The sequence below is a fragment of the Oryctolagus cuniculus genome, chromosome 14, assembly GCF_964237555.1.
Source record: "Oryctolagus cuniculus chromosome 14, mOryCun1.1, whole genome shotgun sequence".
NCBI lineage: Eukaryota > Metazoa > Chordata > Mammalia > Lagomorpha > Leporidae > Oryctolagus > Oryctolagus cuniculus.
The window spans coordinates 61,644,942-61,671,829 of record NC_091445.1 but is presented as its reverse complement, the minus strand read 5'-3'; the positions used below and the strand labels follow the sequence as shown (position 1 = coordinate 61,671,829).

The 26,888-nt window shown below is 36.7% G+C and overlaps 1 protein-coding gene across 1 annotated transcript in view; it reads left to right on the top strand.

The window, feature by feature from the left end:
• The window catches only part of LMBRD2 (LMBR1 domain containing 2), a 67,700-nt gene extending 41,416 nt beyond the window's left edge, over positions 1-26,284 (top strand). Inside the window, exons 11-18 of the mRNA XM_002713965.5 lie at positions 424-557; positions 3,538-3,643; positions 4,783-4,880; positions 10,958-11,061; positions 12,240-12,286; positions 14,711-14,816; positions 18,709-18,838; positions 20,789-26,284. Coding sequence (XP_002714011.1) covers positions 424-557; positions 3,538-3,643; positions 4,783-4,880; positions 10,958-11,061; positions 12,240-12,286; positions 14,711-14,816; positions 18,709-18,838; positions 20,789-20,849 — 786 coding nt within the window. The 3' untranslated portion in view covers positions 20,850-26,284. The remainder of the gene's footprint in view (positions 1-423; positions 558-3,537; positions 3,644-4,782; positions 4,881-10,957; positions 11,062-12,239; positions 12,287-14,710; positions 14,817-18,708; positions 18,839-20,788) is intronic.
• The last annotated feature ends 604 nt before the right edge of the window (positions 26,285-26,888 follow it).

Genomic DNA, 26,888 nt, shown 5'->3' with positions numbered 1-26,888 from the left:
ATTATTCATACTTCTAAAAATAAGCTTCATCAGCTTGCAGACTATAAAAACTAAGAATGGTATTTGAGCAGTGATGAAAAGGTGTAAGATAGTGTAGAATTCTTTTATGGGAGTACTTTGATCCTCTATGCCAGTAGCACTACATAACTTAATAGTTCATTTGAAGAGTTGCCAAGCAAATGGGAGAACAGACTCACTTCAAGAGGTAGATTTGGAACTTAAGGACTTAGGAGGTTTAACTCATTGGAATGTAGATTGTTTACATGATTTCATTTTCTTGATGTGATTTTAAAAATATTACTCTATTTAAAATTTAGATCAATGAATGTTAGTTGGAAATAAAAGGTAATGCTTGAGATAGTTTATAAAGTGCTAGTTTAAGGTGTATTAGTCTTACACTGTTTTGCTTTTGTTTTTTTCTAGATTGCTTGTTTTCTTTCCATCTTTTTCCTAAGTATCTGTGTTTATTCTACCGTGTTCAGGATTCGTGTATTTAACTATTATTACCTGGCTTCACATCACCAGACTGATGCTTACAGTCTTCTTTTCAGTGGCATGTAAGTAGGGTTGTGTTTTAAAAAATGAGAGAAATGTATTTTTATGGACATCTCCATTTCTTGTTGTCTGTGAGTGTTCCACCAACACCTATATTTCTATGAGCTGGCTGATTAGGCTTAAATATTAAATACATAGCTGTTGATAGGCAGCTAAATCCTGCTTGAGATTTAAGATTACAATAAGTGTGCTAGGTTAGGAGGAAAAAAGAAAGATGTAGTAAGCCTGAATTTATTAATCAGAGCGTCAGTAGATAGATTAGTAAATAGTAGCAACATTCAGAGTTTATAGACTAAATCAGAACCTAGAAAGTATTTAGAGATTCAGTGGCCTCAAACTGAATTGAGCAGGGTTGAGAAAAGAACAGGAATAAATTTTCCTCAAGAAGTTCAGTTTAAGAGAGCAGATTGTGGAGCCGGCGCCGTGGCTCGCTTGGTTAATCCTCCACCTGCAGCGCCAGCATCCCATAAGGGTGCCGGGTTCTAGTTCCGGTTCCTCCTCTTCCAGTCCAGCTCTCTGCTGTGGCCCAGGAAGGCAGTGGAGGATGACCCAAGTGCTTGGGCTCCTGTACCCTCATGGGAGACCAAGAAAAAGCACCTGGCTCCTGGTTTTAGATCTGCGAAGCTCTGGCCGTAGCGGCCATTTGGGGGTGAACCAAAGGAAGGAAGACCTTTCTCTCTGTCTCTCTCTCTCTCTCAGTCTAACTCTGTAAAATAAAAAAAAAATAATGATAATAAAAAAAAGCTGATTGTAGTTTGGACTGGGTTGCACAATTTTGGATATTACAAAAGCTGGACTTAGGGAAGTTCACAGAGGAATTGATATCTGAAACATTTTCAGGACATTTGTTTGTTTTAAATCTAATTTTAGACTCAAAGGAAGTAGTGTAAAAATTCTGTTATTCTATGTAACCTTATATAACTGCTGTACAGTATCAAAACCAGGAAATTTACATTGGAATATTACTGTTACTTACACTATAGACTTAATTTATTTTTGTTTTATCTTTCATTCATTTGTGTTTGTGGATTTCTTATGTGTGTGTCTGTCTGTATGTGTGTGTGTGTTTCCTGTATCCATCCAACAGTCAAGATACAGAACTGGTCTATGACCGCAAAAGAACTCCCTCATATTATTTCTTTGTATTTGCACCCCCATTCCTATTCCTTCTGCTCCCAGCTATACAACTCTCCAGTTTTGTAAGTTACTCTTTTTATCTGAACAAAACTGAACATTTTTTTATAGGTGTAACTATCAAACTGATACATTTTAATGCAACTTCAGATTGTTATGTACTGAGTACAAATTATGTTAAGGATGCTACTGTCTGTTGTGCTCTGAAATGAATTGCACAGGTGGTAAAGTTGAAGGAAGGACATGCAAGGTTGCCTTGCAAGTTGCAGAAATAAAGCAGTGGCACCAAAACAGGCAGGCTGAGGCTGTAGTGTTGCCATGTAGGTGTTGGTGTTCTTAAGTGGTTGTGATTAAAAATTTCAGCATGTCTCCAAATATATAAGGGCAGTTCACATTAAGAATTCAAGCTATATATTGTGACTTCAATAAATTCACAGAAAAATGGAATTAAAAGTTAAAATTTAAAAATACCAACTTTATTTTATCAATTTCAAGACCCTGAAAAACTGGGGGTGGGGGAGGGTCCTGGGAATTTAGTCATGTCAAAAAAAAAAAAAAAGCAAAATGGATTCCTATCAAGGACTTTTTAAAACTAGGAAACAGAAAGAAGTCAGGATGAGCCAAATCAGGATTGTGTCATGGACAACCAATGATTTCCCATCAACACTCTAACAAAGTTGCCCTTGTTTAATGAGAAGAACAAGCAGTATTGTCATGATGGAGGACTCTCTGGTGAAGCTTTCCCGGGTGTTTCTGTGCTAGAACTGTAGCTAACTTTCTCAAAACATACTCATAATAAGCAGATGTTATTATTCTTTGGCCTTCCAGAAAGTCGATAAGCAAAATGCCTTGAACATCCCAAAATACTGTTGTCATGACCGTTGCTTTTGACCCTACTTTTGCTTTGACTAGACCACTTCCACCTCTTGGTAGTCACTGATTTTGTTTGTCCTTTGTCTTCAGGATCATACTGGTAAAGCCATGTTTTATCTCCTGTTAGAGTTCTTCAAAGAAATGCTTCAAGATCTTGACCCTACTTAAAACTGGCCCTGCCACCCATGTGCCACCCTCTCCCCCTCCCCTTACGTTTTCCCTTCCCTTTCTCCCTCCCCCATCTCTCAAGTGAAATAAATAAAATATCTCTACTTGTGTCTTTCGCTGATCTTGGCTCAATAGTTTTAGCACTCATCTTGTAGAAGATTTGCTACACTTTAATTTTTCATCAGAATTATGTAAGCTGCACCAGCTGAGATGTCTGTGGTATTGGCTGTTGTATCTGCTATTCCTCATTAGTCTTTTTCAGTTAGAACGTGAGCAAGATTAATTTTTTTCCTATCAAACTAATGTGAATTGTCCACCACTGTGGGCTTCAATTCAACATTATCTTGTCCCTTCCTAAAATGAGTTACCAGTTTTAAACTGCTGATTTCTTGGGACGTTGTCCCTATAAACTTTTAATAAAATGACAGCGCTTTTATCATTCTTTTCCCAAGCTTCACCAAAAATTTGGTATTTGTTCTTGCTTCTTTTAGCAGAATTTTTTTTTTGCTCTGATAGGGGCTCTTTTAAAACTGATTTCTTACTCTGTTTTGGTGCTTCAAACTAAATCCTGTTTAAACATGTTTTTAACAAGTTAGTACCAGTTTATTTCAGTGCAAAAATTTTTGAAATTCATATAATTTTTTCATAATCACATTTTCAATGAACTCTTCGAGGATTTCTCATATATTACACAAGTGGATTAAAGTTTAACTACAGTGATATGAAATGTTCCTAATATATTTAACATCATATAAAATGTATTTTTCTTCTTTTTATATATTCTGCTTTTGTAAATATTTACTGCAGGTTATTTTGCCGTTTGACTCCTCCATTATGTCTTAACTTCTTGGGTTTGACCCATATGGATTCAACCATCTCTCACCGGAATACTCAGCCAACTGCTTATACATCTGTAAGTGTGGTCAAAAATAGTTTAGATTCTTTTATTTTATTTCAGAGGCAGAGAGAGACAGAGAACTCTTTTCTGCTGGTTCATTCCTAAAATGTCTGTAACAGATGTTCAGCTTGGCCAAGGCCAAAGCTGGGAGCTGGGAAATGGTTCCCAATCCTGGGCTACCAAATTGGTAACAGGGACCTAACTACTTGAGCCTTCATTGCTGCTCCCCAGAGTTGCATTAGCATGAAGCTGGAATTGGGAGCAGAGCTGAGACTTGAACCCAGCCACTCTGATATGGGATACAGGTGTCCCAACTGGCATCTTAACTGCTAAACCTAACATCTGCCTCTAGATTCTTTATCTATATGCAGTGTTGTTATTGTAAATGTATTTTTTGGCCGGCGCCACGGCTCACTAGGCTGATCCTCCGCCTTGCAGCACCGGCACACTGGGTTCTAGTCCCGGTCGGGGCACCGGATTCTGTCCCGGTTGCCCCTCTTCCAGGCCAGCTCTCTGCTGTGACCAGGGAGTGCAGTGGAGGATGGCCCAAGTCCCTGGGCCCTGCACCCCATGGGAGACCAGGATAAATACCTGGCTCCTGCCATTGGATCAGCGCGGTGCACCGGCCACAGTGGCCATTGGAGGGTGACCCAACAGCAAAGGAAGACCTTTCTCTCTGTCTCTCTCTCACTGTCCACTCTGCCTGTCAAAAAAAAAAAAAAAAAAGTAAATGTATTTTTTAATGCTGGCAGAAAAATTCCAGTGTTTTTTTAATACTTTAATACTTCTCTTAAAGGTTGTATATGTAATTACTAATGACAAGATAAAAGTGATTTTGCTTTTATTAAAAAAAGTTTTGTGGGTCATATAGATTGGCTGAGTAGTTTAAAAAGAACTGATGATAATATTGACTTCTATTTACAGTCATAATGTATATGATAATTTTTAGTAATATTCATGAGATACTAATTTACCTTAGAAAACTTTAATGAAGAGCAAACTTTTAAAAGTCAGTCCATTTATTTCATTGTTTCTGCTTTTTGACTAGTCCAGGTTTATTGGTGTAACTGGTTAATGACAAACTTTCTAATGATGGAAAGGAATTAAAAATACAGAATTATGCTAATTTAACTTACTTTTTTCTTGCTCTTCAGATTATGGGTTCCATGAAAGTTTTATCCTTTATTGCAGATGGATTCTATATATATTATCCTATGTTGGTGGTAATTCTCTGCATTGCTACTTATTTTAGGTAAGAACTTTAACATTTTTTCTAAATATTCTTGATTGGATATGGATATACCTTCTTCTTAAAGCTCTTTCAAGTATTTACTTGGTTTTCAGTTGTTTGTTTTCTGTGACTTTGGGGAACTGGGGATAGATTTTTTTTATTTTTTAGATTTATTTATTTATTTGAAAGTCAGAATTACATAGAGAGGGAGAGGCAGAGAGAGAGAGGTCTTCCATTTGCTGATTCACTCCTTAGCTGGCTGCAACGGCCAGAGCCGTGCTGATCTGAAGCCAGAAGCCAGGAGCTTCTTCTGGGTCTCTGACGCGGGTGCAGGGGCCCAAGGATTTGGGCCATCCTCTACTGCTTTCCCAGGCCGTAGCAGAGAGCTGGATTGGAAATGGAGCAGCCGGGACTTGAACCGGCACCCATGTGGGATGCTGGGACTGCAGGCAGTGGCTTTACCCACTACACCACCATGCCAGCCCCTGGGAATAGTTTGAAGGAACTGCTTGAGTAATCAGATCAGGTTCTCCCTTTGAAGATATTTTAAAGAAAAGAGAAGTAGAGTTATTCCATGAAGATTATTTAGGCTATAAAGTGATGAAATTAATCACAGAAGGTTAATTCTGAGTCCCAGCCTTTGCCAGTGATAGTCAATGGAACTTGCAAAACATCTTTATGCCCAAGTTCTCTTCAATAGGGCTCTCCAATTGTCTTAGGGCTTTCCCCATTATTATTGCTGGGTTTCTAAATGACCATGGCCAGCAGAAAGGGTCAGGTGAGGAGTAATTGTAATTAAGCCACACATACAGAACTGAAAGAGAAATTCTCCTCTGATTTTGGAAAGTACCTGGGTTACTCTCTTTGTGGAATTAAAAAGAATGGCAGTAGAGGGCATTTGGTGTAGCATTTAATCATCCCATACCTCAGTGGCTGGGTTTACATCCCGACTGCAGCTTCCTCCTGGTATGTACTGTGGGGGGCAGCAGATGATAGTTCAAGTAATTGAGTCACCGCCACCCATGTGGAAGACCAGGATTGAATCCCCTGCTCCTCGCTTTGGCCTGGTCCAGCTCCAGCTGTTTTGGGCTCTATATGTCTTTTCCTCTCTTCCTTTCAAATTTTGTTTTTAAAGAATGGCAGAATCTTGTCAGGTAAAACTCAAAAGGAGTAAAGAGAGAGAGATGCCTGGCTTTTGAAATGCTGACTTTCCCTTTCACATGTCATGCATCCTTACCCTGTATTCTGTTCTTTCACTGCTTGAGTGCTCCATGACGTAGTGAGAATACTACTCTGTCAAGATTTTTTTTTTTTTTTTTTTTTGACAGGCAGAGTGGACAGTGAGAGAGAGAGACAGAGAGAAAGGTCTTCCTTTGCCGTTGGTTCACCCTCCAATGGCCGCCGCGGCCAGCGCGCTGCGGCCGGCGCACTGCGCTGATCCGATGGCAGGAGCCAGGATCCAGGTGCTTTTCCTGGTCTCCCATGGGGTGCAGGGCCCAAGCACCTGGGCCATCCTCCACTGCACTCCCTGGCCACAGCAGAGAGCTGGCCTGGAAGAGGGGCAACCGGGACAGAATCCGGCGCCCCAACCGGGACTAGAACCCGGTGTGCCGGCGCCGCTAGGCGGAGGATTAGCCTAGTGAGCCGCGGCGCCGGCCTCTGTCAAGAATTTAATATTAGCCGGCGCCGTGGCTCACTAGGCTAATCCTCCACCTTGCGGCGCCGGCACACCGGGTTCTAGTCCCGGTTGGGGCGCCGGATTCTGTCCCGGTTGCCCCTCTTCCAGGCCAGCTCTCTGCTGTGGCCAGGGAGTGCAGTGGAGGATGGCCCAGGTGCTTGGGCCCTGCACCCCATGGGAGACCAGGAAAAGCACCTGGATCCTGGCTCCTGCCATCGGATCAGCGCAGTGCGCCGGCTGCAGCGGCGGCCATTGGAGGGTGAACCAACGGCAAAGGAAGACCTTTCTCTCTCTGTCTCTCTCTCACTGTCCACTCTGCCTGTCAAAAACAAAAAAAAAAAAAAAGAAAGAATTTAATATTAATCACTTTGCTTTTCTGTTGAAAATTATCTATTTACTTTTAAATCTTCCAATATAATTATATAATTATTACAGATAATATGTATTAATATTGGGGTAATAAGTAAAGAAATAGTGATTAAAATAAATTATAGAAAATTTAAAAATTATTTATGTTTTGCCTTCTCTTAAATAGAATAGCTAAGAAATTATATTTTAAGGGTCTGGTGCTGTGGTGCAGTAGGTTAATCCTCCGCCTGTGGTGCTGGCATCCCATATGGGTGCCAGTTATGTATAGTCCTGGCTGCTCCTCTTCCGATCCAGCTCTCTGCTAATGGCCAGGGACAGCAGTGGAAGATAATCCAAGTGCTTGGGTCCCTGTACCCATGGGGGAAGCCCAGAGGAGGCACCTGGCTCCTGGTTCCTGGCTTCGGATTGGCCCATTTCCGGCCATTGCGGCCATTTGGGGAGTGAACCAATGAAAGGAAGAGCTTTCTCTCTATCTCTCCCTCTCACTGTCTGTAACTCTGCTTCTCAAATAAATGAATAAAAATCTTTAAAAAAATAAAATTATATTTTAATTATCAGTTTTAAAATTTTTAATTTTATTTGAGCAGCACAGAGGGAGAGAGAGACACAGAGACAGAGAATGCTGTTAATAAGAACAGATAGCAAATCTAATGTTTTGAATTGTTTTTCTTTAAGGTAGGAAAGACAATAACAGATTTATACTGTGAAAATTATGTATTAAAAATTCGGCCAGCACCATGGCTCAATAGGCTAATCCTCCACCTTGCGGCACCAGCACACTGGGTTCTAGTCCTGGTTGGGGCACCAGATTCTGTCCCGGCTGCCCCTCTTCCAGGGCAGCTCTCTGCTGTGGCCAGGGAGTGCAGTGGAGGATGGCCCAAGTGCTTGGGCCCTGCACTCCATGGGAGACCAGGAGAAGCACCTGGCTCCTGGCTTCGGATCAGTGCAATGCGCTGGCCATGGCGGCCATTGGAGGGTGAATCAACGGCAAAAGGAAGACCTTTCTCTCTGTCTCTCTCTCTCTCACTGTCCACTCTGCCTGTCAAAAAAAAAAAAAAAAAAAATTAAGTATACTTTATATGTCCAAAACTAAGTTTTTATTACATGTATATTCATTTAAAAAGTTTATAAAACTATTAATAGGACATTAAAAGCTTGTGATCTATAATTTATGTGTTTTCATATTAGTAGTTATGTTGACAATATTATCATTTCTTCCTTTCTTACTAGATGGTTATATGGATCAAGTGGTATGCAGTAGGGTAGTACTTTGTTGCTTACAAAATCTTAAATGTAAGGCATCTATATATCTAAAAGGAAATTTATTAAATTTAAAAATAATCAGTAAAAGGGTTTTTAGAGTTAATTTTGATAAGCCTTGCCATTTTATCTTTAAGGAGAAAAAATTGGGGTGGATCATTTTTAAATTATCACGCAAAATGGATATTCTATCACAGAAATGTAGGAAACAATGCCTTACTGACTTTCCATGGTAGCTTGACTTTATAGGTCCATTTTCATTTGAAATGCTGCCATTGTTAGTGTTACCAATTCCTGTATTAGGAATAACACAGCCATACCCTGAGCTCCTATTTAGACTTGTCCCTCTGCCTTTGAAATAAATAATTTTTTTTAAAAAAAAGAATGATAGAATCTTGACGGGGGTAGGATTCAAAAGGAGTTAAAGGATACATGTGCGTGGTTTCTGGAAAACGGTCTTTCTTTTCACTACTGCTGATTTATTTCCCAAATGCCCATGATAGCCTGGCTGGGTCAGGCCAAAGCTAGGAGCCAGGAATTTAAAACATGGCTTCCAGGTGGGCAAAAGGGACCCAACTACCTTCCCAGAGACAGTGATCTATTTCAGGGCTTCTCATCCTACAGCATTCTCACAAAGATATGAAGATGGTTAAGGGATGTTTAAAGTCTCAGAATTAACATTAGCTTATTTGCCTGAAACCCCAATTTTACTCAGTGGTAATTCATATAAAACATTCCTTTTAAATTAAAATAGACATGAGTATATTTTGAATCAGTCGTGTGCTTATATATTTTTAATATAAAATGCAGGATCTTCTTTTAACTGCCTCTCTGTTTTCCCTTCCTGGCACTTGCATGCACACACATACTCTTTTTTTTTTTTTTTTTTTTTTTTTTTTTTTTTTGAGATTATTTATTTGAAAGGCAGAGTTGCAGAGAGGCAGAGGCAGAGAGAAAGAAAGAGGTCTTCCATCGGCTGGTTCACTCTCCAGTGGTCACAATGGCTGGAGCTGAGCCAATCTGAAGCCAGGAGCCAAGAGTTTTTCCAGATCTCCCACCTGAGTACAGGGGCCCAAGGACTTGGGCCATCCTCTACTGCTATCCCAGGCCATAGCAGAGAGCTGGACCAGACGTGAAACAGTCAGGACTCAAACTGGTGCCCATGTGGGGTGCCGGCACTGCATCCGGCTTTACCTACTTCGCCACAGCACTGGCCCCCATGCATGCTCTTTCATCCCTTTTTTTCTCTTTTTGTACCTCTCTACATATGTAATCTGCTATTAGAAGTAATGAGTCAAAAAGTTTGAAAATTAATATAATAAAAGAACTTTTTTTCTGTCTTAAATTTAAATTATATTTCAGCAGCTTACTAAGTGATGTTTAGCAAAATATTTAACCCCTGTGGGCCTATGTCCATATCTGTAAATTTATGTTTATTTCTTAGGATTATTGTAAGAATTAAATAAGAGTATCTGTGATTGTCTCATGAATAGTAGGATCTTAGCAAAGACTAATGTTACCTCATGATATTTCCTTCCTGTGTGCCATGTTTTCATTTTACTCTTGTCCCTTTATATTGACAATCACATTTTAAGTAAATAGCAAATAAGATAAAAGGTAGTAGCCACCAAGTAAAGAGTAGTCACTTTACAATGTATCTTAAAGGCTATACAGTTGACTGGGGCAAACATTTGGTGTAAGAATTGGGACACCTAGGTTCGAGTCCCTACTCTGTGCCTGGTCCCTGCTTCCTGCAGTGCACACTTTTTGAGGCAGCAGGTGATGGCTGAAGTAGCCTGCCACCCAGCTGAGAGACTTGGACTGAGTCCCTGGTTGCTGGCTTCAGCCTGACCCAGCTCAGCTTTTGTGGGTTATTTGAGCATTGAAACAGCCAATGGAAATCTATTCTTTCTTTATACCTTTCAAATAAATTAAATAATAGATGTTTTAAAGTTTAAATGGAGTTGACTGGTTTTCAGTTAAAAAAAATGGAACATCAAAATAAATTTGCATAAGTAAGCCTTTCTAAACCAGAGTATTCTATTCTTAGAAAATCTGGGTTTATATGTATATTTCAGTATTAAAACTGCTTGCTATGTGAATATAAGAAAAGAATAAGTTGCTCTTGTATTATAGCCATTACTTAGCATCCTCGTATAATTATATTCTGAAGGCATGCTAATGGACAGACTTAACTTACTTCCATAAGAAATCTGATAATAAATTTTACTCTACTCAAAGAAGTCCTGAGGATAAGCTTTTTAGAAAGTTTCTTAAAGAACAACAGGGGTGGAACATTTGATGTAGTGCTTAAAACACTACTTAGGTACCCACATCATACACTGAAGTGCCTGGTTTGAGCCCTGGCTCACTTTGCATTCCAGATTCCTCCATAGGAGGAGGAAGCCTGAGAAGAAGCAACTGCTGGTCAAATAATTGGGTTCTTTTCATCCAGGTGGGAGATCTAGAGTGGCTTCCTAGCTTCTGGGTTTGACCTGGCCCACTCCTAACCCTAACCTGTTTGGCTGTTGCAGCCTTTAGGGAATGAACCAGTGAATGGAAGATTTCTGCCTGTCTCTCTGCCTTTCAAGTAAATACAATAAGTTTTTAAAAATTCTAAATTAGTTTAAAGAATGACAAATACAACTCTGTCAGTGGCCAACATAAGTACTAATGAAAACAGACTTCTCTAGGGGTTGGGGGTGGGGGTGAGTAACAGTGCCAAAGAATACTTATGTAAGTATTTACAATGTGAAATAATGCTTCCTTTTTGAAAATCTGTTTTTATTAGTTTGGGGACCCGTTGTTTGAATCTGCTTGGTTTCCAGCAGTTCATGGGAGATAATGATATGACATCAGACTTAATTGATGAAGGAAAAGAATTAATTAAACGAGGTAAGATTTGGCTTCTAAAATAAAGAGAAAACACTAAGTGTTAAGGTTCAAAATACGAAATGTTTATATAATTAGTAAATTATTTTGACCTATTTTAAGAAACTAAAAATAGCATTTTTAAGCTAAATATTTTCAGACACCCTTCTTATCAAAAATAGTTTGAAAACATAAAAAATTATTTTGTCAGTTTTTAAGAAATTCTGGGACAAACTATTAGTATGATTGCAACTAGATAAAGCCCTTGTGTGGTGTAAGAGTCTTTTTTATGTTTTCTTTGAAACATATTTGCCAAGTTCTATACAGCCGTAAACCTCATGAATTTAAGGAATTATCAGTTTGATACTGCCTGGGAAGTCAAGCTAAACCTGTTTAGAATGTAGTGATCATCAGCAGCCTGTTAGAATACATTGCACTCTACTAGGCTATAATCACAAACCAAGTGTATTAAATTTACTGATATTTAAGTGAGGTAGAATAGGGAGAAAATAGCTGAGGACGTTGGTTCTTAGACATTCTTTACAAAAGCTGGTTTAGCTTTCATGCACTGTCATGGGAAAATAGTGTTTAGTGGATGTATTTTTGTTTTGCACTAATTAGTCCTCATCTGTCCTGGGTAAGATTTTATCACATCAAGTCCTAGGTAAGATTTGATGAGAATAAGACTAATAAATAGAATATATTTAGAGGGAGGGAGTAGCCAGAATTACACATTTGTAGAACATATCCTATGGGAAAAAAGGGTGGGGGAGAACACTAAATGTGTAACCTGAAGAGACTAACAGGTGAAAAGACTCTTATACAGAAAAAAAAAAAAATATATATATATATACACATATACATATATATATACATATATATATGCTTGAGTTTAATTTAGAAGATGGATCTAAAAAAGAATAGAAATTGCAGAGAAACAAATCTTGCTTTACCATAAGGAATAAACTTCTTTTACTAAAGCTATTTATATAGAGATTATAGGGCCATCTCTAACAAACTTAGAGTATATTTATCCCCTGTAGGCGAGGTGTTCTCTCAACTCTTTTCCAGCAGTAGCCTGTTGCATTTAATTTGTGGTAATTTATAAAAACATCACTCATAGCCTGATATTTTTACTTCAATTAGTCAATGTCTTATTAAACCATGTTACACCAAATTTGAGGCCATTTTTCTGTCTCTAGAGAAGAGAAAGCGGCAAAGGCAAGAAGAAGGTGAAAATCGAAGAAGAGTAAGTGCAGTATTTTTTAAATTTCCATAACCTCAAAATAAATATGGAATATGTGAATCTTATTTATTTAGAATGATTGGCTAAAGAAAGAAAACAGTGGGAAAATGCATAGGATATATGTTATTTGAGTTGTTATTAATATAAAGAGAGTTCATGTATTTCATAGATATGATTCTAGTATATGTGCTACCAAAGTGAGCACTCACAGATATGATTCTAAGAAGATAATCATGCTCCCCACCCTCACTCCTTCCCTCAGTACTCCCTCCTTTCTTTTTTTCCTTTAATATTTGCAATAGGATAATTTCCATTTATAATGTGCCAGTAACCATAATGTTCAAAAAGTAAAAAGTAGAAAGACCAGTATTCCACAGGAATGTAGACAAGGGCTATAAACAATAATCAAATCATAAGATGTCAGTTTCATTCTTATAGATTGTTTTGTTTTTATATCCTATATCAACTACCACATATCAGAGAAAACATCATATTTGATTTTTGGGGGACTGGCTTATTTCACTAAACAAAAAGGTACCTTATTACACTGTTGGTGGGAATGTAAACCAGTATAACCATTATGGAAGACAGTATGGAGATTCCTCAGAAATCTGAAAATAATCTACCATATGACCCAGCCATCCCACTCCTGGAAATTTACCCAAAGGATATGAAATCAGCATATGAAAGAGTTGTTTGTGTCCCCATACTTGTAGCACCTCAATTCATAATAGCTAAGATATAGAATCAACCCAAATGTCCCTGTTGACTGGATAAAGAAAATGTGAGTGTATATATTTGTACACACACACATACATGTGTGTATATATACACACACACACACACACACACACAACAGAATACTACTTAGCCATAAAAAAGAATGAAATCCTGTCTATTTATTTATTTATTTATTTTTGACAGGCAGAGTTAGACAGTGAGAGAGAGAGAGACAGAAAGAAAGGTCTTCCTTCCTTTGGTTCATTCCCCAAATGGCCGCCACTGCCAGCGCTGCGCCGATCCGAAGCCAGGAGCCAGGTGTTTCCTCCTGGTCTCCCATGCGGGTGCAGGGCCCAAGCACTTGGGCCATCCTCCACTGCACTCCCAGACCACAGCAGAGAGCTGGCCTGGAAGAGGAGCAACAGGGACAGAACCGGCGCCCCAACCGGGACTAGAACCCAGTTTGCCGGAGCCGCAGACAGAGAATTAGCCTAGTGAGCCACGGCGCCGGCCAAATCCTGTCTTTTGTAACAAAATAGATGTGCCAGGATATATTTTTAAAAAAGGAAATTTTAACATTTTCAGATATATATGCTAGATGTTGTCAGACCAGTTCTAAAATGTCATAATGATAAATTACTTTATTTGTGCCCAACATCAAGCATTTTTTTCATTAGGTGGATATTCAGTAAATGTTTATTGAATGAATGAATGAATTTATGTACTCTTACTATTAAAGTGGTTTTAATTACTTTGAAATTATTATACTTTTTTGTAATATGACATTAATTTACTCTTAGTTTTTCTTTGGTCCTCCATTTGCTGAAGCAAACCTCCTCCTAGACAGAGAGAAAGCAAAAAATTAGACAAATCTAGTCATAATTACCACAAATTTCTAAAACTTGTGCTTACTGGGGAAGTGAAGACTAACGGGAGACTTGACAGTTGTCTTCATATAGTATAGCCTATGTCATGTAAATGGGAGTCTTGCTCTTTATTTCAGAAAGCATAGCTGAAACCAGAGTTGAAGTTACTGGCAATAGATTGCAGTTCTCTGAAAATGTCTAACTTCCACAATTTATCAAAATTGCAGTAGGGTGCTCAGACAAAAAATTCAAATCCCTCTAGTCAAATGAGACCCTGCTATGCGCAAAAGGTTGAATTAGGTGACCTCATGACCCTTTGATTCTAAGAATATAATGAGTAGAATCCCTGTTAATGTAGTTTTGCTACATTTAAGATAGTTTGTAATTCCATGTGAGTCATAGTCTAATTGTGCTTGTAAATAACTTTAGTTTTGTTATTGGAAATGACTTTTCAGATTTCCAGTATATTTGTAGTTGATTTGAGTGAAAGAAAATTTTGTTAGCATCTTGTTCAGCATTATGGGTTTTCATAATTTTTATATAGTGTGGTAAGCTTGTAATTTTAATATTGTTATTTTAGATAGAATAATAATTTTTGCATAACCATGACTAGGAAAAAATCTATAAATGTCTTCATTAAAAATTTAAAACTTACAGAGGCTAATTTTAATAACTCATGTAAAGATAGAGACCATGATATATTATTTTAAGTGCACTTTAACTATATTAATTGCTAATAAATTTCAGATGAAAAAGAAATTATATTATCCTATGTATATAATCGTTTGGCACTTAAGATTTATTTTCATTTCTTTTATTTTTATTTCTATTTCCTTCCTAGGAGTGGAAAGAACGTTATGGACACAATAGAGAAGATTCCACAAGGAACAGAAATACATATATGGATCTAAAAGAGTCGAACTTCTCAGATGTTAGTACTAACCGGTGTAAGTAGATTATTTTCTAGTTTGCTTAGAAATTGTTTTCTTATGCTTGCTTGCAAAGAGACTGAAAGTTGGGGTACCCATTGAGAAATGGCTTCATAGAATTGTGAATATGCATCTGCAGTGACTTTCCTCTCTCACATCCCTTGGGAAAACGGAGGTACTAGGGGACGTAGAAACTGGGAAATCGAATGAATAGTTGTAACACTAACCTAAAAAAAATAAGCACTTATTCCAGACATATTCTAGCTAGGTGCTTATTTCTACAGTTTACCTTGATGTTTTTCTTTACTTTTATCTTAGTAGATATAAGTTATTCGGTCATTTCTGTACTGATTTCTGACCGTCCCATGTATGGCGGCACTTTCCCAGCTATACAGCAATATAGAGAAGAGATATTTCTTGTCCTCAGGATGCTCATAATTTATTGAGGAACTAATACCAGGCAGAAGCCATCTGCCCCAGGAATGGGTTAGAAAACCTTCATATCACTGACCTTGCACTGAAATGAGAATGAAACCATTTGTCCTGGTACCAAGAAACCTGTATTTGTCTTGGACATTGCAACAAGTAGAAAGAAGGCAATTGTTGTTTGTCTTTGGAGTGATGTAATATTCTATAGAGAGCCCCACCGCCGAGGTTTCAGTGCATAGAGGCCTGCCCAAGACTAGGAGTGGAGCAGGAAAACTGAGCGCTCTCTCCCACTCAACTACAATTTTGCACAAAGTACCAAACAGCAGTGGTCTACTGTTGGAGGCAGGGGTAGATATGGAGACAGACCCCCTCTGCAGCATAGGCATGCAGAGACCACTGAAGTCTGAGATTGGAAAAAACATACAGTGAGAGAAGCTGTCTGACACTTGAGGCCCTTTTAAGATCAAGGAATAGCATTGCTGGAGAAGTGTGAAATTTGTGGGAACATAAAGGAAACTAAAGCAACAACAGTCCAAATCTGGATTAGTTTGATTCACTCCCTCAACACTAATAGAACAGAAGAGGCATGCCAATTCTGGACATATTATTGATGTTAGCCTATACTTCCTTTTACACACAACCCCTGACATTTAACCAAAATTGATGCAATGCATAAAAGAAAATATATGTATGCCATCTTCAAAATATGAAATAGTCACATACTAGACCTGAAGGTGGCTCATATGTTGAAATTATCAGACAATGATGTGACTTTAATACAACTAATTACTGTTAATATAACCACTAATAGAGTTAATATATAACAAGTGACTAAAATGTTTAATGGAAAGCTTAGACAATGTGCATGAACAGATGGGGCAGTTTTACCAGAGATACAGAAACGATATAAAAGGGATAAATGGGAATATTAGAAATATTTTAATGACAGATTATTTACAATATTATAAATTTGTCATGAGAGCTGTGACAAAAGGGTATATATCTGATGCTAAAGTTTGGAAATGGAAAAAAATTTCTGTCTTAGGAATGATTTTTATAATAAATACTTTTATTAACAGTGTTTAGGAATTACTAATGCTTATCCAGTGAAGGGTGTTTTAATTAGAAGGAAGAGTGAGTGTAGAATATAGTTAAATGAGAGAACTTTTGAGGAAATTCACGTTTTCCTTTGTGACTAGAACTTGACTGGGCTGACGCTGTGACACAGCCGGTGAGGCTGCCAGCTGCAGTGCCAGCATCCAGTATGGGCACCGGATTGAGTCCCGGCTGCTCCACTTCTGAGCCAGCTCTCTGCTGTAGCCTAGGAAAGCAGTAGAAGATGGCTAAGTCCTTGGGCCCCTGCACCCGCATGGGAGACCAGGAAGAAGCTCCTGGCTCCTGGCTTTGGATTGGCCCAGCTCTGGCTGTTGCAGCCATTTGGGGAGTGAACCAGTGGATGGAAGACCTCTCTCTCTGTGCCTCTTTGTAATTAAAAAAAAAAAAAAAAAAAAAAAAAGACTTTCGGCATTAAGCATTGATAAGAGGCCCTAGATAGCCAGGGAACAGATATTATCATGCTCAAAAGTTTTTATTTAATCCTGGACATATGATTTTAGTCTAGAAAGAAGCATGAAAAGATTTTTGGTTTAGAAAGAGGGATTTGATGGCTATATAAAGCACAACTTTCAGAGAAGTAAGACGTAGAGTCCATTTTAGAGTCTTTTTGGCAATGGTGTCAAAAAATGCCAAGAACGAAAAATGAGGCAATGATTTGGAGAGGAAAAGGATTTTTTTGAATGATATTTAGGGTACAATAAATAAGAGAGCTAAAGCTTTAGTTAAAGTTGAAAAATAGAAGGAAGATTCACTGAAGGATTGCGGATGCTTGATTACCACAGAGTAGAAGTTTATAGGATGGAAATAATCTGGGTAAGAAGCACAAAAACCTTAGGATGATGAGTTAGAACCTGGTGTATGATAGGCAACCTCTAATTGCTGAATAATGAGAGGAAAAATGAAAAGGCTTGCATTTAGGGCTAAGTTAAGATGATAAAGTAAGAATATGGATGACTTGTCTTAAGTTTTTAAAAAGCTGTATCATAAAGTTGTTTTAAAGACAATTGGATTTTTTGTAGTTAGATTATTTGAAACAATATTATAAGAATTTAGGTTGTTCATGAGATTAAAAAGGGACAATTAGTTCTAGATCTGTTCTCACCCATTATAGTAACCATTTAGCTACATGTAGCTGTTGAGCACCTGCAATGTAACCAGTACCCTAGGCTGGAATGATAATATTTTGGATATATTGAATAAAAGATATTAAAATTAATTTTATCTATTTTTACTGTATAATACAGCTGAAATCAGAGAAGACCCCCTAAAATTCACACTAAAATGTGGCCCCTTAAAGTTCCCTAGAAATGCTATCCGGGGTGCCACATGTACTACTGAAATTTGGGGTGCCTTACGATTTCACCACAGGCTTATTACTAAATCTCTGATATTAATAAGCCCAAGAGGGTTCTTCCCTAATATTTAGAGAAGAATTGTAAATATCGGCACAGATAAACGAGGCAGCATGGTACGTTTTAAGCTTTTATTTAGTGAGAAAGATGCATAGGAGAGTGAGAGCTTTATTTAAGAGAGAGAGGTGAATAGGGGTTCATACCAAGCACCAGGAACCAGCCATGTGGATGAGCATCTAGGCCTTTATCTGGGCCAGGAAGCCTGGAGGACATGGCTCAGAGGCCATGCGCCCTGGAGGCGCAGGGCTACAGCAAGCCCTGTCCTGGCAAGAGGCCAGGGAAGAAGTGCAGGCCAGGTCAGACCATGGCCTGGCTTTTAACCCACTTCCAAAGGGGAGTGGTTAATTAACCTGATTGGCTGGTGGGCACCCAGGTGTGGCCAGGTAGGGGAATGAGGCCACACAGGGGCGTGGCAAAGGCATCAGGTAGGGGCATGAGGCCACACAGGGGTGTGGCGAAGGCGTGATCTTCCAGTTCACAAATCTGACCAATTTTAACCTGTGTGCCTGCCTACTTCACAGCTACTGGAAAATTTTAAATTACATTTGGGGCTTGCATTTTATTTCTGTTAGATCTTTCTGCAGGAGCTTGAGTTGATTACACTTTCTAATCCTAGCCCCCAAAATAAGATTCTGTGTGTAACCAACTGAAAATTGATTTGATAGTGAACAATTTAATACCATAATTATATATTCTATCTCCATTAAGTCTTTGCATGTATCTGCTTCTGAGCTTAGGATAGCTACAAGCTAGAGAAATTTTCTTTCTTATTTTCTATTATGTTGTTTATAATTTTAATCTGACTTTTAAGAAGCCATGGAGTTGTCTTTTCTTATGTTATTTGTCTTCACAAAGTTCAAGTCTTTTATAATATTGATTTTTCTGTGAGTCCATAGACTGTGACCCATAAATTAAAGGAAGACAAAAGAAGTAGTTTTTTCCTCTTTTTGCAGCGGTATCCAAATATACCAGGGCCAATAATAAGGCTGAAAGGGACCGAATAGAACTTCTCCAAGATGCAGAACCTTTGGATTTTAATGCAGAAACATTCACTGATGACCCTCTTGAATCTGAATCAGGGAGGTAAGTTCCTGCTGTGACATTTTGGCTCTAGCATTCTTACAAAATGCTAATAACATACTGACACCACAAGGCTAAAAACAAGCAATACAAAAAAGAAAAAAAAAGAAAAAAAAAAGAAAAAGAAAAAGAAAAAAGAAACCTACCATCTGTGCTACTAGTAAAAAAAAAAATGTATTCAGTAACCTTTGGGGGTCGGGGCTGTGGCTTAGCGGGTAGGGCTACTGCAGTGCCAGTGCCAGCATCCTACGTGGGCACCAGTGGCAACTGCTCTGCTTCCAATCCAGCTCTCTGCAGTGGCCTGGGAAAGCTGAGGAGGATGGCCTTGGGAGTCCTTGGGTCCCTGCACTCTCTTGGGGGACCTGGAGGAAGCTCTTGGCTTCCCATCAGTGCTGTTATGGCCATTGTGGCGAGCTGGGGAGTGAACCAGTAGATGGAGGACCTCTTTCTCTCTCTGCCTCTTTCTCTTATATAACTCTTTCAAATAAATAAATCTATCTTTAAAAAAATTAACCTTTGATAACTTTTTTTATCTCTAATGCTTTTATTTTTGAGAAATTGTAGCATTCAGTAGTGGTAATTGAAACTGATATCTTCGTACAACATTAGTGGTATAAAAAAGAAAGAATAGTAATAGGAAAGAATCACAGCAATATTTTTATGCCTGTTCCTGAAAATCCTACATATTAAATGTTTTATATTTGGCAACAGCTGCATGTCTGGATGTAGGGCACCATTCTGAAATCAGAAAAGACCCCCTAAAATCTACACTAAATTGTGGCCCCGTAAGTTTCCCTAGAAATGCTATCCGGGGTGCCACATGCGCTACCGGAATTTGGGGTGCCTTACGATTTCACCACAGGCTTATTACCAAATCCCCGATATTAATAAGCCTGGGAGGGTTCTTGCCTAATATTTAGAGAAGAATTCTAAATACTTGCACAGATAAACGAGGCAGCATGGTACGTTTTAAGCTTTTATTTAGTGAGAAAGATGCATAGGAGAGTGAGAGCTTTATTTAGGGGAGAGAGGTGAATAGGGGTTCATACCAAGCACCAGGAACCAGCCATGTGGATGAGCATCTAGGCCAGGAAGCCTAGAGTACATGGCCCGAAGGCCATGCGCCCTGGAGGCGCAGGGCTACAGCAAGCCCTGTCCTGGCAAGAGGCCAGGGAAGAAGAGCAGGGCAGAGCACACTGTGCCCCAGGCTTTTAACCCACTCCAAAGGGGAGTGGTTAATTAACCTGATTGGCTGGTGGGCACCCAGGTGTGACCAGGTAGGGGAATGAGGCCACACAGGGGCATGGCAAAGGCATCAGGTAGGGGCATGAGGTCACACAGGGGCGTGGTCTTCCAGTTTACAAATCTGACCAATTTTAACCTGTATGCCTGCCTGCTTCAATTCTAAGCACTTTAACAATAATATCTTATTTTACATTTGCAAACCCAAATGAGTTTGAATCCATACATAAACATTTTTTAGAGTCACACAGCTCGTAAATGAAGTCAAGCATTTAAACCCTCATGCTCTGGTTGCATAGTAGGAGTTATACTATGAGGAAAGTAATTAAAAGCAAAATATTTGCAAGAAGATATTTACCATGTTGTTGCCTATAAATAGAAAAATCCTAGAACATTCTGTTTATATCAAACAATTGAGAGTGGTTATTAAATTGATTAATCTCCTGGATATGTCTTTTATCTCCTTCTTTCTTTTTATATCCCTCCTTCTATTGACATGTACTCTAGCCTCTAGAACAGTTGCTGATTGATTTGTAATTAATTGTTATCCTTTTGGATAATATCCATGAAGGATAAATTTCTGCTCTCAGCTACTGGATGGCTTTACAATGTTAAATTATTTTGCCAGTTCTTTTTAATGAGTTAGTGATTTTCTGTGCTCCTTTATTATTTTTTGATGCCTCAGACCATTTCTTTATGTTCATCTTCTAGGTATCAGCCTGGTGGACGATATCTTTCAATGTCTCACAATGGAATGTTTGATGATGTCTAAAGTTTGAAAATATTTTATAGAACAACTATCCAAGATTGACACAGCAGTTCAGTCTTTATGAACATCTGTGTGCCGTATGGTTTCCTTTGTACTCTCAGTGTAAAGTGTCAAGATTGGAAAATAAAAAAAGGCACTGAGAATTAATTACATCCTAGAGTGATAGTTAATTATTCTCTGAATACAATTATTACCTTTGCTAATAGGACTTATTACCATACAATTTCCTAGGTGTCTGCCTTAGCAGTACAGTTAACAGTGGAAGTATTTAATTCAAGGTAAACATCAGTATATGTTGAGAACAGGTAGTTCAGTTTGTTTCAGATTAATTTTTTTCAGGAGAGTTATTTTAAGTGTCCAAGGAAGCCATAAGTCTTATTAAATAATATTATATAGTTTTATTATTGTGATTTATATTTTTGATGTTTCTAAAAATGTGTTCAATCTGTATTTCCCAAAGAAATATAAGTGAATGGAGACCTCAACAAATAACCATATTCATAATACCCATGTCTTAAACCAAGGCTTACTTACCTAGACATAACTGAATGTAAAAAGCTATTTTTCAAATCTGTTTGCAAATTAATGTGGTTTCTTGCATGTATAGTTAAGATTATACTTCAACTGAAAGTGTCTTTAGCATGTGTATTAAAATCAGGTGATATATTGTTCTTTCATCCTTCATAGGAACTGGATTTTATGCTTTGGTATTGCTTTGTAAGATTTTCATTTCAGAGAGAATTATTCACCTTAATCATATAGCCTATTTATTTCGATGTTGATCATTCCACACAAGAAAAAATCTTAAGCATTAATGATTGTTTTGTCTTGTTTTATTTTTTTAAATAGCCAAATAGCCCTAGAAAATTCTCTTAAAGTATAGGTGGCTATTTGGCCTTTTGGGGAAAAGTATCTTATATTCAATGGTAAAAACTAAATCCATTTATTATTAACACTTCAAATTATGTTTTTTAGAAAACAACACTAAAAATAGAAACATGTAACAATAGCCCATTCATTAAACATGCTTATTATTTTTAATTTATTGTTTTACTGTTGTGTTTAAGCCAAAGTTAGATATTATTTTCAAACACCAGTGTTTTATTATAAAGTAAACATGGTTGAGTGCAACATGCTTGGAGAGAGTTTTTTATGTCCCTAAAATGTTTGCAACTCTTATAGAATCCATCCTACGCTGAGTGACCATACTTGAGCTTGCCAAAGGTAGTCTCAGCTTAACACCTGTTATCCTGCGAGTACCAGTGCTTTCACTCTCAAGTGTCACCCTAACTACATGATTATATATTTCTTGAAGGTAATCTTACCTTGAGTCATACGTTTAAATTTTTTATTTTCCTCTTAATTTAATGAGTACTTTCAGGTAAATCTTTTAAAGCCACAGTTCTATGCAGGTACTGAAAGGAATATCTATTATCCCAATCATTTAACTTTCTTGATCTTTTAGTTTTTATTATTTTGAGATTAGATCCTCTTTAAAATAATTAGAACTGTATAGATTACTCTCAATTGAAGGTTGTAGAACATACTTACTTGAGGATACACACATACACACACACACACCCTTTTGTATTGTGAAGTGTGGTCAGAGAGCAGCAGGCCAGGCAAAGGAATTTCATACTGCTGTTAATTTTGTGATCAACTCATAGAATGCTTTGGGCAAATTGTGTAACCCTTTGGTGCCTCAGTTTCTTCATTTGCAGAATGAAGATGACACTTGCCATTTACCTACTGATCTACCTCACAAAAGTGTTGTGAGGGATTAGAGTTATGTATAGGCACTGGAGATTAAAAAGACAAAACAAATCCTTAGCTGTGCTGTGTTATTTTCCTAATAGTACTTGAAGGTATTAGAAGAGGGAAATGATTGTCCCAGAAAGGGGTACAGTTTCTTATAATTGCAGAAAATCTTAGAAATCCCCAAAGCAAAAACTTTTTTTAACTAATTCATCAAAGTCTTGTGAAAATAATGTCGTTTTATTTAGTCTGTGGGTTTACTTTGGAATATTTTTTGTAACTATAATGTTTCTTACCAATTGTGTCAGGACAAATGCTGTTATAGAGGAAGCAGAAAAAGAAAAATTACCCAATTTTATAACAAATTTTATAGTGTCATTATCAATTGATAGGAATGTGTAGAAAAATGTTATTTTCCTTTATTATTTTTATGGTTATAATAATTGAATTTTATATGTACATATACTTAACAAATAGTATAGATCCCTTTTTGACTTATGAGTTATTTCCAAAAAATTTTTGGTTGTTTCTGTGATCCAGAATATTCAAGTTTTTAAGTAAGACTTGTCTTGTAGAATTTTATATATGATCACATAGGAAGGCTACTTCATTGGGTAAGTCTGAGTTCAGAAGGCAATGATTTAACCCCCTGTAGAGTAAGAGTTTATTGTTTAGGAACTAAATTAATATTTGTTAAGCTACCTTGTGTAAGAAACTGTGGAAGGTACAAGTTTTCTGTTTTTAAGAAGCTTATTGTCATGTAACTTCAGGTAATTTACATACAAAGTACATACTTTGAATAATTATTTCTGGCAACTTCTTTTTGATGTCTTGCTTACATAGTAATAAATATCTGATTAGAACGTTCTAAATTATTTTTCTAAATAGTTGTGTAGGTAAGGATATTCAGTAAGCTAATAATTCAAATTAACTACTGCAGACAATAATAGTAACCAGTTAATTTCATGCATTATTTGTAAGTTGCTAATTAACTTTTTTATCCCATAAGTAATATATAACTTTTATAAAAAATTCTTAAAATATGAAGTAAATTGTAAGTCTAATTATTTAAACTTTGCTCTTACCAAATAATTAACAAGGGCTTTAGAATAATTTCATCAGAAAATTTCATTTCAATGAAAGTGGTTAGAGCTAAATCAAAACATTCAAAGGTTTTTCTCTTATAAATGATTGGAAACTTTGACAATCTATATGTTCAGAAAGAAATGCTGCCAATTGATTTGCCTTTAGATTTTATCATTTGATAATATTATTGGTTCTTAAATTTAAGCTAAATATACAGTCTAATGTGGATAGGAAGGACAGCTTTTGTGGTTTTTCCAAATATCTTTTAGCATATTAATGAAGGAATTTCATTTATGTTCAACAGCAAACTTCATTTTTAATAGCTTCAGTAAATTTGAGACTATTCTTGATGATACTGATTACCATTTTAAAGGAAAAATAAGCTTTCAATATTATAATTCGTTGTTTAGTAAGGTGAGTTTTGTCCTTGTGATTTGAGTGAACCATGCCTTTAAATCACAGGTATAAAAGTATATTTGCACTAAGAGGCAAATGTCCTTGAAAAACCTTAGTATACTTGAATTTCCAAGTGTAATGGATTGTATTATATTAAATTCTAAATATTAAGAAGTAAATAGATTTAAGGTTTTGTCTTTTTTTTTTACCTCTATCTTTTTCTGATGATATTCTTTGTAATATGACTTTAAATGTGTTAGCAGATTTTTTTTTCTTTTGTGTGTTTTGTGTACCCAATTGTTTTTGATGTGCAGCACACTCAAGAGCACCTACTTGTAGCTACAAATCTCACTACTTGAAATTGCGGTATTATACGTAAAATAGTGAAACAGATTATGCTGAACAACTAAGCAACATCTAAATGTATGTGTATATATAACATATATACATATACATATGTGCATATATATATATAAAATATGCTGGCTCAGTGTGCTGTCTTTTAGGTGACTAAGGAGGGCACGTCAATAAAAAAAAAAATAACCAATCAAGACATTAACAACCTCGAAACCTCTTATGAAAAGGAATTCATGAATAACATATTTCATCAACTTTTTTTTAGAAGAGTCAGAACAATATATTGGGGTGTCAGGAGGGCTCCTAAACTCTGAATTCCCCTCCATGTAGAGTTACTTCTTCCTAACTCATTACCTCTTTCCTGCCCCGCAGAGATTTGAAAGATCAGGCAGATTTATCTTCTTTCCCAACTGTAGCAGCACAGGTACTAGTTGTACCCTGTTCTGTTTCCTGTTGCATTGGAAACATATGTCCTCACTTCTGGTTTCTTCCATGATCAACCTCATTTAGCTAAAATTTAACTTCTTTTTTCAAAAAGGTTGTCTGTTGAGGTCAACTGAGGCCTTCCTATAATTTTAAAATTTGTTTATACAGCAAGAGTATTGCATATTTCTCTTCTCTTGGATATCCTAAATGACGCATGCTTTCAACACACTCCTTGAGGGAAATGAACTATTTTTCCCCCTGAAAATTCTTTTGAGATTATCTTAATCTCACATCTTTTTTTAAAAAGAATTTTACTGTACATAGTGCAGAAGAATAGAAAAAGTGGCTTACTGTGGCAGACATATGTAGGGTAGTCATAATTTATGAAACTGTACAACACAATTTAGAGTTGATATTATTGGCATAAGTCTGATCAGCCTACTCAACTAGCACTGGATTTCTCAAAAGAATGCTGTCTAGCATCTTCCCTACTTAGTATACCAAGTTTTAGGGGAGCGATTGTGTATTCATGTTTTTAAAAGCAATCCAATGGATTTGTTTTTGTTCATATTTTGAAAACAGCCTGAAGAATTTTTCTCATTTTAGAAAGTAGAGAATATGTGGACTGTCCTTTAAATTGCTATAATCTTATATATATTTATAAATTATAGCATTGAAAAGTACAAAGGAGCTCTAGTGTGATGATGGTCCTACCTGATATTTAGTTTTTATAAATGTTTTTTTAAGTAGCTAATTATAATATTGCTTATATAGTTTAAAAATCTTTCTCAAATAAGTCTTCGCAAGATCCGTTTACTTAGGACAATATTCTAAAGTTCAGTATTCCAGTGTGACTTTGAAATATTCCCACATTCCTTTAGTATGGTTTCATATATACCAGTACCCAAGCAAAGTATACCAAAAGCCTAATTTCTGTGTTGCATTAATAAACTATTTGTTATTTGCCTTTATCTAATTCAGTTGATTAGATGAAGTAGAAAATAAGGCTTTCAAGTGTGTATCTGATCATGATTTTTCAAACTGTTAATTATGTTCAGTTTTGGTGCATGATGCCAAAATTACCTTTCATCCCTCATTATTACCTGATGTGTAATGACAGATGTTTTCCTATCTGATGGGTGGGTTATAATTTGACTGTTTTTCTCTGAAGATTCTCACTACATTTTCAAATATGTGTTTAAAAAAAGTGGCAAAGTGCTATTTATAAGTTAGCATTTTTGACTTTATGCATAATGTTGTCTCTGGTTTTGACAAGCTCATTGACTCGCAGTTCTCGCAGTTTCTTTGTAGTATTTTAACTTATTGTGATGTAAAGAATCTTGAAATGTTTATATGATTGGTTGTTAAAATATAGGAAAGCACATAGCTTTGCATGAAATAAACTACATTTCTACAAATTACTGAGAGATTTGCTGATTATGCATTTTATTTCATTTGAGAATAAGCTCTTTTAAGTATAGTTATACTTTCTTTGTTCCTTAAAAATTTATTAGCAATGATTACAAAAGAAATGTTTTAAGGTAAGTAATGAATTGCATGTAGATTAGGTTCCACATTTTTTACCTTGTATTTATAAGTAAAATAAAAGTAATTATAAAAATTAGAACAGAAATCATTGAAATACAAAGTGGGTAGACAGAGAAAAATCAACAAAACCAAAATCTTTGAAAGGATCAGTAAAATTGATGAAATTCTAGTCAGACTAACCAAGAAAACAGAGTGACTTTCATACATGTCGAGGATGAGCAATTGGAATTTGAAATTAAAACATTGTAACATTTGCAATAGCATCCTTTCCCCAAAATGAAATACTTAGGTATAAATCTAACAAAACATGTACAAGATCTATATGAGAACAACTCTAAAACTGATTAAAGGAGTCAAATAATTTAATCAATAGAGATAGACTCCATGTTCATTGATAAGAAAACTCAATATTATCAAGATCCCATTTTTCTTAACCTGATCTGTAGATTTAGCACATTCCCATTCAGAATCCCA